Source organism: Rattus norvegicus, chromosome 1 (assembly GCF_036323735.1).
Source record: "Rattus norvegicus strain BN/NHsdMcwi chromosome 1, GRCr8, whole genome shotgun sequence".
Taxonomy (NCBI): domain Eukaryota; kingdom Metazoa; phylum Chordata; class Mammalia; order Rodentia; family Muridae; genus Rattus; species Rattus norvegicus.
The window spans coordinates 168,657,654-168,669,882 of NC_086019.1; the positions used below are offsets into that span (position 1 = coordinate 168,657,654).

Consider the following 12,229-nt stretch of genomic DNA (forward strand, 5'->3'; position numbering starts at 1 on the left):
AGAGAAAACCCCTAGAGTCCACCTCCAATAGAAAGGCATCAAGTATGGGGTTGCCATCCCATAGTCAAAAACTCTGACCCAGAATTGTTTCTGTCTAAAAGAACTGCAGGAACAAAAATAAAGAGGAAACTGAGGGAAAGGCGGTCTAGTTATTGTCCCTCAAACCTTCTCCTGACTCTCCCACAAGACTCCCCAATCTCCATGTAATGTTTTGCTGTAGCTATCTACATCTATTTCATTTGCTTCTGGATGGAGCTTCTCAGAGGACAGTTATGCTTGGCTTCTGTCTCCAAGCGTAACAGAATACAATAGTGTCAGGGATTGGTTCTTGCCCATTGGATGGGTCTCGATTTGAACCAATAATTGGTTGACCATTCCCTTCTTCCCTGCTTTTTCTTTGTCCCAGTGTTTGGACAATCTAGACAAAATGGATGATTTTCTTGACAGGTCCCACTTACTGAGGTAAAATCAAGATCATTCCTATAAAATAAACATTCCTGTAACCCCTAAGGAAGTAGAAACAGTCACTAAAAATACAAAGTAAATCTGAGTTCTGCTCATTGCTAGCAGTGCGATATTCACTAACTTATTAATATTTTAGGACTCCAGGTTGCCTAACTAAACATGTATTATTTAATGTACCATCTTCATACTTTCACAACAAATGAGCGTACAGTATTTATGGTTAGTGGCTATTGTGGTTGATGTAGTTGCTAAATCTTTTTGGTTAAAACTTCAAAAGAAAAAAGTACAGAAGAAGACATAAATCCCCATTTCACACATGAGTTCCTTGACTTTTAAAAACCTGAGTTAGGATGCTGTACAAGTAAGTAGAGAAGAGAAAAGAAAGCTGAGGAGGACATGTGAAAAGGAGCTAGGGCTTAAGAGTTATCAATGAGCAGCAGTTGTCTAAAGATCAACTGTGAGATGCCAGTTAATAAAGGAGAGAAACACTCCATATATGGTGACATCTGGTCATTACCCACACCTGTGGTGTCTTGAATGAAAATAACCCCACTGACTCATAAGGAGTGGCATTATTGGAGGTGTGGCCTTGTTAGAGAAGTTGTAATCTTATAGAGGAAGTTTGTCACTAGGGTGTAGGCTGTCTGGTTTTAGAATCTCAAGCCAAGGCCAGTGTTATTCTCTTCTTCTGCCTTCCAATCTGGATGTAGAACTCTCACATACTAAGGACCATGTTTGCCTTCATGCACTGTACTTCCTGCTGGGATGATAATGGACTAACCCTCTGAACTGTAAACCAGCCCCAATTAAATGTTTTTCTCTATAAGACTTGCTGTGATTATGGTCTATCTTCACAACAATAAAACTTAAGACAACATTCAAGACTCTTTCTTATTCAGCATCTGACTACAAATCTGGCCATACCTTCTGTTGTTCCTCCATTCCACAAGTGAATGGGAAATCCTGATGCTTACTATTTAGCCATTATCTTAGTATAGAGATTATTTTTCCAGTTAATTCCCATCTGCTGCTTCTTGAACATCGGCATACACACATGATTTGCCTCATACTTTTCTTTCACACTAAAGCCTTCATTCACCTCTGCAGTTAGTAAATTATAGTCTGTACTATTGCAATGATCTCTCCATAACAATTAGCAGGATTTTGGTGTTAAAGTGATCATTCTTATGCCTTTTCTATTCTCTACTAAATTAGGAATTAGCTATACTTTGTGAAACCCTCTATTTTCTGTCTGTGTCTAACATTGAATCAGTCACATAGACCACACTCAGAAACACTTTGTAGCCAATATTGATAACATACTTGAGGTCAGTGTATGAAAGATTCTACGTAGAAAAACTAATCATCTATTCTTTGGAATGGAATATATTAATTCATAATGGAATGATATCTTTTTAGACTGTTGCACACAGAATGTTGCAGCATTGAAATTACCCGCTCATACAATAAGTAGCACAGTTTCCTGGATTTGCTAGTGTTTATCAGAAGTATGCATCAGAGAGCATAAGAATGCATAGTTAGCCAATTTCTCTTTGTAATAAGAAGTATTTGCATAGCAGAAAAACATGGGCAGTGAGTTGTGAGAAAGTAAGTAACTGGTTAAAGTACAAACTCTAGAAATTAAAGGGCAGAGGAAGATTTTAAACTTTGGGACCAAAATTGTCAGAATATTTCTCTTGTTCCTACTAGTGATTGATTCCTCCATATTGTATGCATTAAAAACTCACATCTTTGTTTCTTTTGTTTAATGTATGCTTTCTCTTGTGTTTCCAAGACCAACATTTACATTTTATACTCTCAGACCCAAGGCTACAGAGTTGGTTTCTCAAAAAGAATTAATGAACAAAAAAAAAACACAAACAAACTTACAAATTTGCTAATAACTTTTTTGCCTGCTTAGCCTATAACATAGCAAAATATAATTCATACAGATTCTTGAGTGGCAACACAGAAAAAGAACTCCTAGACATTTTTATGTGAAATATAGCTACATTTAATAAATAAAATTAGCAACTCAAGTAGAATATTTCCAGTATATCAAAAATATAAGTTGGAAAATATTTATGACACTTAACCTAGTTGTTATCATAGAAATATTAGCTTGCCAATAATGGACAGGATATGTGACCGAATCATACTATGATATCCTCCTCCAAACACAATGCAACCACGAGACTATAAATACTAAGAAAAATAAGCTCTCCAATGCATAAATACATTATCTGTCAAGCGATGGTTTCAGTAATATTTTTTCTCAATAAAAAATGTCATATCTTAAAATTGCAAATACTAGAGAAAATTTACAAACATGACTGATTTAAAATCATCTTTTCCACGTTTGTTATGAATTTCCTCTACACTGTTTTCTATTTATTTCAGTCTACTGAAATGGATAAAGCTAGATGAATTGACACCATTCACCTGAATATTTTATGAAATTATTTACTATTTTTCATATTTCGAGAAATTCACTTGTGTTTTAATCATTTTATATCAGCAATGCCGCTCTTGTCTCCACTAAAATATTTGATCACACTCTCCCGAATCTGCTTGGTCTTGACTCCATAAACAATTGGGTTCATGGTAGCAGGCAGTAGCAGGTAGAGGTTAGCCACTATGATGTGAATGTGGTGTGGAATTGTGTGTCCTCCAAAACGATGAGTGAAGAAGTTAAAAAAGGCAGGCACATAAGTGATCACAATAGCACAGATGTGAGATGTGCAGGTGCTGAAGGCCTTGTGACGAGCATCAGCAGAGGACAGGTTCATTACTGCTCTCAATATCATTGTGTATGACACAGTGATACAGAATATGTCAAATGCACAAACCACAAGAGCAACCAACAGACCATAGACTGCATTAACTTTGACGTTGCCACAGGATATCTTAGCCACAGACATGTGGTCACAGTAGGCATGGGGGATGAGGTTTCCTCGGCAATAGGGCAGGCGCTTGGTGAGGAAGGTAAAAGGGAGGATGAATGACACACTCCTCAAGAAAGTAGCAAGACTAGCTTTGGCAATCACAGGATTGGTCAGGATGGTCCCATAGCGCAAAGGGTAGCAGATGGCCACATAGCGATCCAGGGCCATGAGCATTAGCATGCCAGACTCTGTTGCTGTGAAGGTATGCACAAAGAACATCTGGGCCAGGCAAGCTTTAAATCCAATCTTCTTGAGGTTGAACCAGAATATACACAGCATATTGGGTACAGTAGTGGTACATAAAGTTATGTCAGTGAAGGAGAGCAGGGTTAGAAAATAATACATGGGCCGGTGCAGAGCCTCCTCATGGACAATGAGGTAGATAAGCCCACAGTTCCCCACCACAGCAATCATGTACATGAAGCAGAATGGCAGTGAGATCCAGACATGTGCATCTTCCAGCCCGGGAATACCGTTCAAGATAAAGAATTCTGGGGTCAGGCTGGAGCTGTTGGCTCCAGACATATTGGCTGGTGGGATGAAAGCATTTTACATTCTTTAACAGTATCAGTATCTTCGGAAAGAATATAAATCAAAGGTAAGTAGAGGGTTAGGGAAGTACTTGAGGAAAGTATCACTAAGGAGTTGACTTCTATAGATGTCAGAAACATTCCATTGGAGAATTCTTTTTTATGGAAAACTGCTTTAGATTTCTCTGCTTCTGCTAAAACAGCCAGAGGGCAGTAAGCCTTAATACTAAAAGGAAGATGCTAGGATATATGGAGAAGAATGAGCTGCAGGGTTTCCACTGGTGACTTATAAATAAAAACTGGTAAACTATCACAGAAACTATCACTGTATTTCAAGAGTTCTAGTAGAACGAAACAACATTCAGTAAATAACAGACAGTTGTTCCTTCCGCTTCATCAGTACATCCATCAGTTTTTCCTTATAGCTCATTGTATTCCTGTGTGATACCCAAAGACATGCACAACCACTATCTGACAAGGACCCACAGTGGACACACTAAGTAGGTAACCTTGATGCTCCTTCCTATTCTTTATCCAGATCTCTCCATACTTGACTTTAATCCCGCTGCAGTTGGCCTACCTGATGCCCTACACCCAACCTATCTCAAGCCCCTTGACACACTGTCTCTTTTTTCAGATCTCCAGAGCCCCCTTAGTTCTTTCTCACTGCCCCTCTCAGCTTTTCCTTATAGCTCATCTCCATTTCTTTGTGGTTCTCCACAAGTTCACAGATCAGCTCTCTACTAGGGGCTCCACACCTGCAACATTAGCTGGGTACCAGAAGTACTATCTCCCAGGAACCCCACAGTCACCAGACTTTGCTGACACTTAGGGACACCACTACTCCCACACTTAACTTGGACCCAATGTGGGCTACAACAACTGAAGAACAGAGCACCTACTCAACAAAGACAAATCCAGATTGTTATACCAAGATCTTCAAACATCATTACTCTAAACGTCTATATCCCAGTGCAGAAACAAGAATATGAACAATCAAGATAATATGATTCCCTCCAGAATTCAGAAACCCTAGTGTGATGGATCTTGAGAAAGAAAAAAATCACTGAAGCATAATAACTAGGACTTCAAAATAGCAACACAAAAATGGTGTGAAGGATGTGAATAAATGTTTTAATGAAGATAATGAAAACACAAGCAATTGACTGAAATGATGAAAAATTTAAGACATGAAAGTAGAAAAAAATAGAATCACTAAAGAAAACCCAAAGAGCTGGAAATTAAAACCTCAGGATGTCAAACCTTGGAGGGAACTTCAACATATCCAAAAACACAAAAGAGAGAACATCAGGTCTTGATGACAAGGTAGAAGGGATGAATAGTTCAGTCAAAGGAAATGCATATATAGACCTTTCTTTTCAAGTTTCAGTGAGCTGTAAGGATCTTCTACACTTTACACTATGTTTATAGTAATATAGTATATATGAATGAAGAGAAAGCAAATTGTTAAATGTCCCTCTCCAAAAATACAATAATGGCCTACCTTTAGTCAATGCTTGGTATAAGAATCTGGGAACTGAGAGTGTAGATTAAATCTTGTCTCTTAAATTGATTATCTAACCAACTTGAGAAAATCACAAAGCTTACCTTGGGCAATTATAATAGTCAAAGGGTAATAATAGTATGGCTTCTTTTGTGGATCTGGACTATATCTGAATGTGGAGATCCCAGAAAATCAGACCAAATTACACACACACACACACACACACACACACACACACGAATGAATCTGAGGTATTTATGCAGTGCTTGCCTGTGTGTCATTAGAACACTTGACTTGGTTCTGGACACATAATATGTACACTTTGCACTGTGTAAGCTATTACTCCATGGAATAGTAACAGTGTCTGAGATACCTTGACTTAGATTCAAGGATATTGTTTGTTATAAATTGTACTTTAATGTTCACACAAGGACCTTTGACTTACATAGAAAAATAATGGTTTGTTACAAAAAAAAGAATTTTTCATGTTTTCCTGCATGTATCAAATTAGTATCTTTTTGTATTGCATTATATTATAATGCTTGAATTTAAATATTATTATTTAGATTATTGACTTGAGCTTTATTAGGAAAATCATTATGATTTAGGCTGAATTTCTAAAAACACCATAAGTAATACATTTCTGTTTTGTGCCTCATTGTTACATTAAGTAACTTTCTCAGTCTTCTTGGCAATTATAAAACTAAATATCCAAGAACTCTGAAAATTACCCATGATTCTCTGTGTCCTACAGTATGGAATATTCAACCAGGCTTTAAAAATAAATAAGCACATATACCTCATTAATATGAATTTTCTTTTGCCCCAAATAAAATGATATGTATAAATTAATAGGAAATGTTCTTAAAGTACTGCTTATATCATAGACCAATTAGATCAGCTAGGTGAGAAGAATTCGTCGAAACCAGGAATATAGTCACTAATGCAAATTATATATTACAATAATCAACAACATATTAAAAGAAAAGTTTTATCTTTTCACACTTTTCTTGACTTCAACATTTCTTAAAGCATTCGAGTTTCTCAGAACACATTAGTCAACCAAGTAGATAAATTATTCCAGTGAGTACATTGTATAGATATATCATTCTCACTGTATCATTGTATAAGAAAGGGAATGTAGGCACAGGGTAACTCAAAACTGCCTTAGCTCACAAAAGCAAAGTATTGGCAAATTGTGAGTTTCCTGTTGAAAGGTCATCAGTCTCTGTCACTGTGGTGACATAGTCCCTAATTGTAAGAAACAGCCAATGACCTCATGAGATAGGAAGAATTGGATATTCAGGTGCAAGAGAAAAATATCTTATTTTTCATAGTTTCTTAGGAAAGAGAGACAGAGAAAATGTGAGAAGTTAGAGCTGGTCCTTCACTGAAGGAGCCCTCTACACAGAGGCTCTCTGCAAGATTTCCTGGTTTTCTTGTCTGCACCAATTTACACAGTTGCTATTGGCTCTTGCTGCATGGGAGAATGCATTGAAGAACTTTCATAGAATGTCTTCTTCTCCAAATCCTCCCAACACATCCTACTTTCTGGTCTTCTACTTTTGAGTAAATTTGCATTTTCCTGCCAAGATCATTCCACTAGAATCACTTTTCCAGTTTTAGTTAAGGAAAAATATTTTCCTCCTACAGGGACCTTAAACTGCCTGAACCTTGCCATCTGCATGGAATTAGGGGAACATTAAAATTTATTTCATATTTTAGGTAGGTCATATTTTATTTTTTTCCCCAAAGGGATAGCCATGTATTATTGTCCTCATCGGCAATCATACCCGAATCACTACATTTATTTTTATTTTCAACAGTAATAGTTTTTGGAAGTCATCCCAACTCACCTTAGAGTAAATGAAAACCAGACTCGTGTGCATGACTGAGCATCAGGAATTCTGTGACAGTCAAGTTCTACATGTGGCCAGCATGGTTGGAGTTTTTGAGGAATACATAACCTTGACTTTGTGACTGATTGGCTCTTTTCAGTTTGCTCTCTGAGAGGTAGATCCTCTGGGAATCACGCTAATTTTCACACTTACTAGATCTTAAAAACTGGGGAAACCAAAGAGGAACAGTATCATCATTTTTTAAATGGACTTTAGGGACAGCATACACAAGATCTGTACAGGTTCAAACCAAATCAAATCCCAGCACCAAAGAGAGGAAGGAACACTAACTCCTATTCTATGCCAGGTTGCTACTGGCAACTGATACCTACTCTGAAAGGCAAGATTCATTTTGTCCAACTGAATGTTAATAGGAATGTCAACCACCACAAGGGCAGACAAGCGCTTTGTCCAGTAGTAGAAGGCAAACATAAAACAGACAACATGTTTTGGTTGTTTTGTTGTTGTTATTGTTGCAGTTTGGGTATTTTTTATTTGGGTTTTGTTTGTTTTTATCTTTGATTATGTTATTTGGGAAGGGGGTGTTTTGGAGGGTGTGGGATGAGTCTCTGGGAGGAAAAAATGACTAAAATATATTATATAAAAAATTAAATAAAATTAAGAAAAATAATATTAAAGTTATGTGTTCTTCTATGTATAACTCTGATAGTCCTAAACTTATTTTTCATTTTATTTACCTTTTCAAAAGTTGATCTTACTACACTTTTATCACCTCCTATACACATATGCATATGTTCACACATTAGTACACACATATACATGTACTCCAACTTTATAAAGTTTTTGCAAAAGTAAGACAGAGAAGATGAGACACAAATTCATGTATATTGTAAAAAGTTACACATAAGTGTGTTCTATATAGATTTTATATATTCTGAATTTACAATAATTTAATGAATACATAAGCTCATTCATTTCCACATAAACACATATATTTGCTATCTAGGGGGACTTAACAATCAGTGTCACACACCCTTCCAGATGTTTTCTTTTAAACATTTTCATGTGCAGAGATTGATGCTAAATAGGTTTGAAAATAAATTCAAATTTTGTCGACATTTCAGATAGTTAATATGTAAGCCATTGTCTAATTTGAAAAAAATATAGATTGATATTTGTAGACATACAGAATTTTATTAATTCTGAGAAATCAAACATTTGGAATAAAAGTCTGAGTTTTTCGTTAAATAATAAGGAATGAATCATTAGTGCATATATCAAACACTCCAACCAACACATAAAATCAAATATTTTGTGGAATTTTTATGGAATATTTTCACAACAATGAAGTAAATAGAAAAATTATAACATTAGACATTAATATAATTAAAATTTTTCTGATAGTTGATACAAGCAATATAGATAATAATTTAGTAACTTCCATATGGTATTTCTTCACAAAATAATTAGTATACATAAATAGTATATGTGCCAATGCACAGAAATGAAGTAGAAACATAATCTGTGAAAGAATTGAATATATTAAATTGTGTAAGAATTATGCTAACTCTTCATTAATTTTGAATGCACTACTGATAATGAGATTGACTCAATTGAAAATTGAAATCTTATAATTTCCTTTTCTTTTTAATTTAAATTTGTTTATTTACATCTCAAAGGCTGCCTCTAGGTCCCACCTTCACCAAGTCCCCTCTCTCCATCCTCCCTCTCCTTCTTCTCTAAAGGGTATAGCATTGAATCTAGGTCTCAGAATCTCAACTAAGCATATTAGAATAGAATAAGATGAAGTCCAATTGCAGATAAAATGCACATTACTCCATACTTTGTCCATGTGTAAACTTCACAGTTTTAGAATTTGGATGCACCATTTTGCTTATCTTAACTTTACCATCTGAGATATGAAACAGGGATCCTATTTTATATTAACACATATTCATAAAGGTATATTTCTGCATCTAGACTTCAAATGTGTATGTTTTATCCTCTAAAACCTTTCTAATTATGAGACTACTGCCTCTCTATGTTCACAGAGATGTAAAATACAATAAAGACTATGATTATGTACCTTATAATAAAAATAAATTATAATTTAATTTTGTGTAAAAAAAAAAGAAAGAAATCAAGCATTTTAACCTTCAGACTGACAAGATCCTAAACCAATAAAACATTCTAATACTTTTTGACAAAAAATGTCCTTCTTCCAGATTGCATCTATTTTTTAACCATTTCTACTTTTTTGCATATCTTTTATTTATGTTTCCCTCACCAGTGTGTCTATTCTCAGTGCCCTATGATATGGTATTATTTGACATTCAGCTCTGTGTTCCTCAAATTAAATTCAGTTTATACCTAGTAATATTAGTCAAACATATTTATGTCTCAAGAATGAATGAATGGGTGAAATAATATCAAATATCAAAGAAACCTGATGATATAACCTCCTTAATCAACAACACAATTACATTTCATGAAACCAGTTTTCATGGAGCTTAAAAACTGAATATGGAGAGAAGAACAGAACTCTACAGACATTTAAAATAGAGTACTTATAAAGCTAACAAATATTAGAATGGAAATACTCCACAAAATATCAAAATATAGCCTGTCATTCATATATATAGCTGCACTGAAACCATGTTTTCTACATCAGCAACACACTTCACCTAAGAGTTTGTCTCTGCCACAGCATGACAAATACAGAGGCGAATGCTCGCACCCAACCGTTGAACTGAGAATGGGGTCCCCGTTGGAAGAGTTAGAGAAAGGATTGAAGGAGCTAAAGGGACATGCAACCCTACAAGAACAACCAACAATACCAACCAAGAGGAGCTCCCAGGAACTAAATCACCATCCAAAGAGTACACATAGACAGACCCATGGCTCTAGCTCATATGTAGCAGAGGGTGGCCTTGTTGGGCACCAATGGGATGAGAAGCCGTTGGTCCTGCCAAGGATTGAACCCCAGTGTAGGGGAATGTCAGGGTGGGGAGAAAGGAAAGGGCAGGTGCTTGGGTGCGGGAACACCTTCATGAAAGAATGGGGATGGGATGTGGGGGTTATAGACAGGAAACCAGGAGGGAGATGGCATTTGGAATGTAAATTTTAAAAAATCCAATAAAAAAAGAAAGAAAGAATTTGTCTTTAACAGAGATGACTAAACATGGAGCAAAGATTAACACTTAGCCTATATCAGTAAATTCATTCCTTTTCTATTTATATAGAATTTTGTAGTCACAAAATGACTTATACAGAATGAATGCCTTGCACATCAAGTTCTACATTCTATTCTTTGGCAGAACTTTCCTTATAAAGAATAGTTCATAATTTTAATAGTGAAGACCAGAACATTTATAAGTTAGATGACAGAATTCTATTTTACTCATCTTTTGTAACATTTTTCTCCACTATTTTCCCCATCAAGGCAATGTAATTGGTCATAACATGCATTTGTTTTAGGTATTGCTTATTTTGTCTCCAAGTAAAAACTTGATTACACTTTCCCGAATCTGCTTGGTCTTGACTCCATAAACAATTGGGTTCATGGTAGGGGGCAAGAGCAGGTAGAGGTTGGCCACTATGATGTGGATGTGGTGGGGAATAGTGTTTCCTCCAAAACGATGAGTAAAGAAAGTGAAAAAGGCAGGCACATAAGTGATCACAATAGCACAGATATGAGATGTGCAGGTGCTGAAGGCCTTGTGACGAGCATCAGCAGAGGACAGACTCACCACTGCCCTCAGTATCATAGTGTAAGACACAGAGATACAGCAAATGTCAAACACACCAATCAACAGAGCAACCATGAGGCCATATATTGCGTTGACCTTGGCATTGCCACAGGATACCTTAGCCACAGACATGTGATCACAGTAAGTGTGGGGGATAAGGGTGCCTCTGCAATAGGGCAAGCGCTTGGTGAGGAGAGTGAATGGAAAGATGAGCATGACACTCCTCATGAATGTAGCAAGCCCAGCCTTGGCAATCACAGGGTTGGTGAGGATGGAGGTATATCGAAGAGGATAGCAGATGGCTACATAGCGGTCCAGGGCCATCAGCATGAGCACACCAGACTCCATTCCAGTCAACATGTGGACAAAGAACATCTGGACAAGGCAGGAATTAAATCCGATCTTCTTAAAGTTGAACCAGAATATGCACAGCATATTGGGCACAGTGGTAGTACACCAGGTAACATCAGTGAAGGAGAGTAAGGCCAGGAAGTAGTACATGGGTCTGTGCAGAGCCTCCTCATGGCCAATGAGGTAGATAAGCCCACAGTTCCCCACCACAGCAATCATGTACATGAAGCAGAATGGCAGAGAGATCCAGACATGTGCATCTTCCAGCCCAGGAACACCATTGAGGATAAAGAATTCTGGGATCAGGCTGGAGCTGTTGGATCCAGACATAATGGCAGGCAAGATGAGAGTATTTTATACTCAATAATAATGTCAGTAACCTAGGAAAGGATATAAACAAAAGGTAATGGAGGACTTACAATGTAAAAATTACCATTAAAGCTTTTAAAGAAATCATTAAAAAGTTTTGCAGAATTATTTATAACTTCATAGTCTATTGCCGTTTTCCACTTGGCATGATATATGAAGCTGTCAGTTGACTAAGTAATTTATGGTTCACCTTTCACTCTTTACCATGATATAAGTGTACCAAGCTCAGACTGTTGGCAAGATTATAGAAAAGGATTCTTTTATACCATGTGCTATGACTATGATTAATAAGTATTCCTAGGATATAAGCACCCTATTATTATATACACTATTACGAACAGAAAATCTAATTTATATGGCTTCCAACCAGTTCACAATTTTTCCTGTGTTTTAGATAGATAAGTATACAAAAACATATCTTTAAATCTGGAACAAAATCCTGTAAAATTAAATCAGA

The 12,229-nt window shown here is 36.4% G+C and overlaps 2 protein-coding genes across 2 annotated transcripts; both read right to left on the reverse strand.

Moving 5' to 3' along the window:
- Positions 1 to 2,969: 2,969 nt before the first annotated feature.
- On the reverse strand, positions 2,970 to 3,935 carry Or52n2b (olfactory receptor family 52 subfamily N member 2B). Its single transcript, NM_001001029.1, has one exon. It carries the CDS (start codon positions 3,933 to 3,935, stop codon positions 2,970 to 2,972), a length of 966 nt encoding a protein of 321 aa, NP_001001029.1.
- A 6,841-nt stretch (positions 3,936 to 10,776) lies between these two features.
- On the reverse strand, positions 10,777 to 11,733 carry Or52n2e (olfactory receptor family 52 subfamily N member 2E). Its single transcript, NM_001000178.1, has one exon. It carries the CDS (start codon positions 11,731 to 11,733, stop codon positions 10,777 to 10,779), a length of 957 nt encoding a protein of 318 aa, NP_001000178.1.
- Positions 11,734 to 12,229: the final 496 nt, after the last annotated feature.

Excerpts from the sequence above, each read along its gene's own strand:
- Or52n2b (NM_001001029.1), bottom strand. The coding sequence starts at position 3,935 with ATGTCTGGAGCCAACAGCTCCAGCCTGACCCCAGAATTCTTTATCTTG.
- Or52n2e (NM_001000178.1), bottom strand. The coding sequence starts at position 11,733 with ATGTCTGGATCCAACAGCTCCAGCCTGATCCCAGAATTCTTTATCCTC.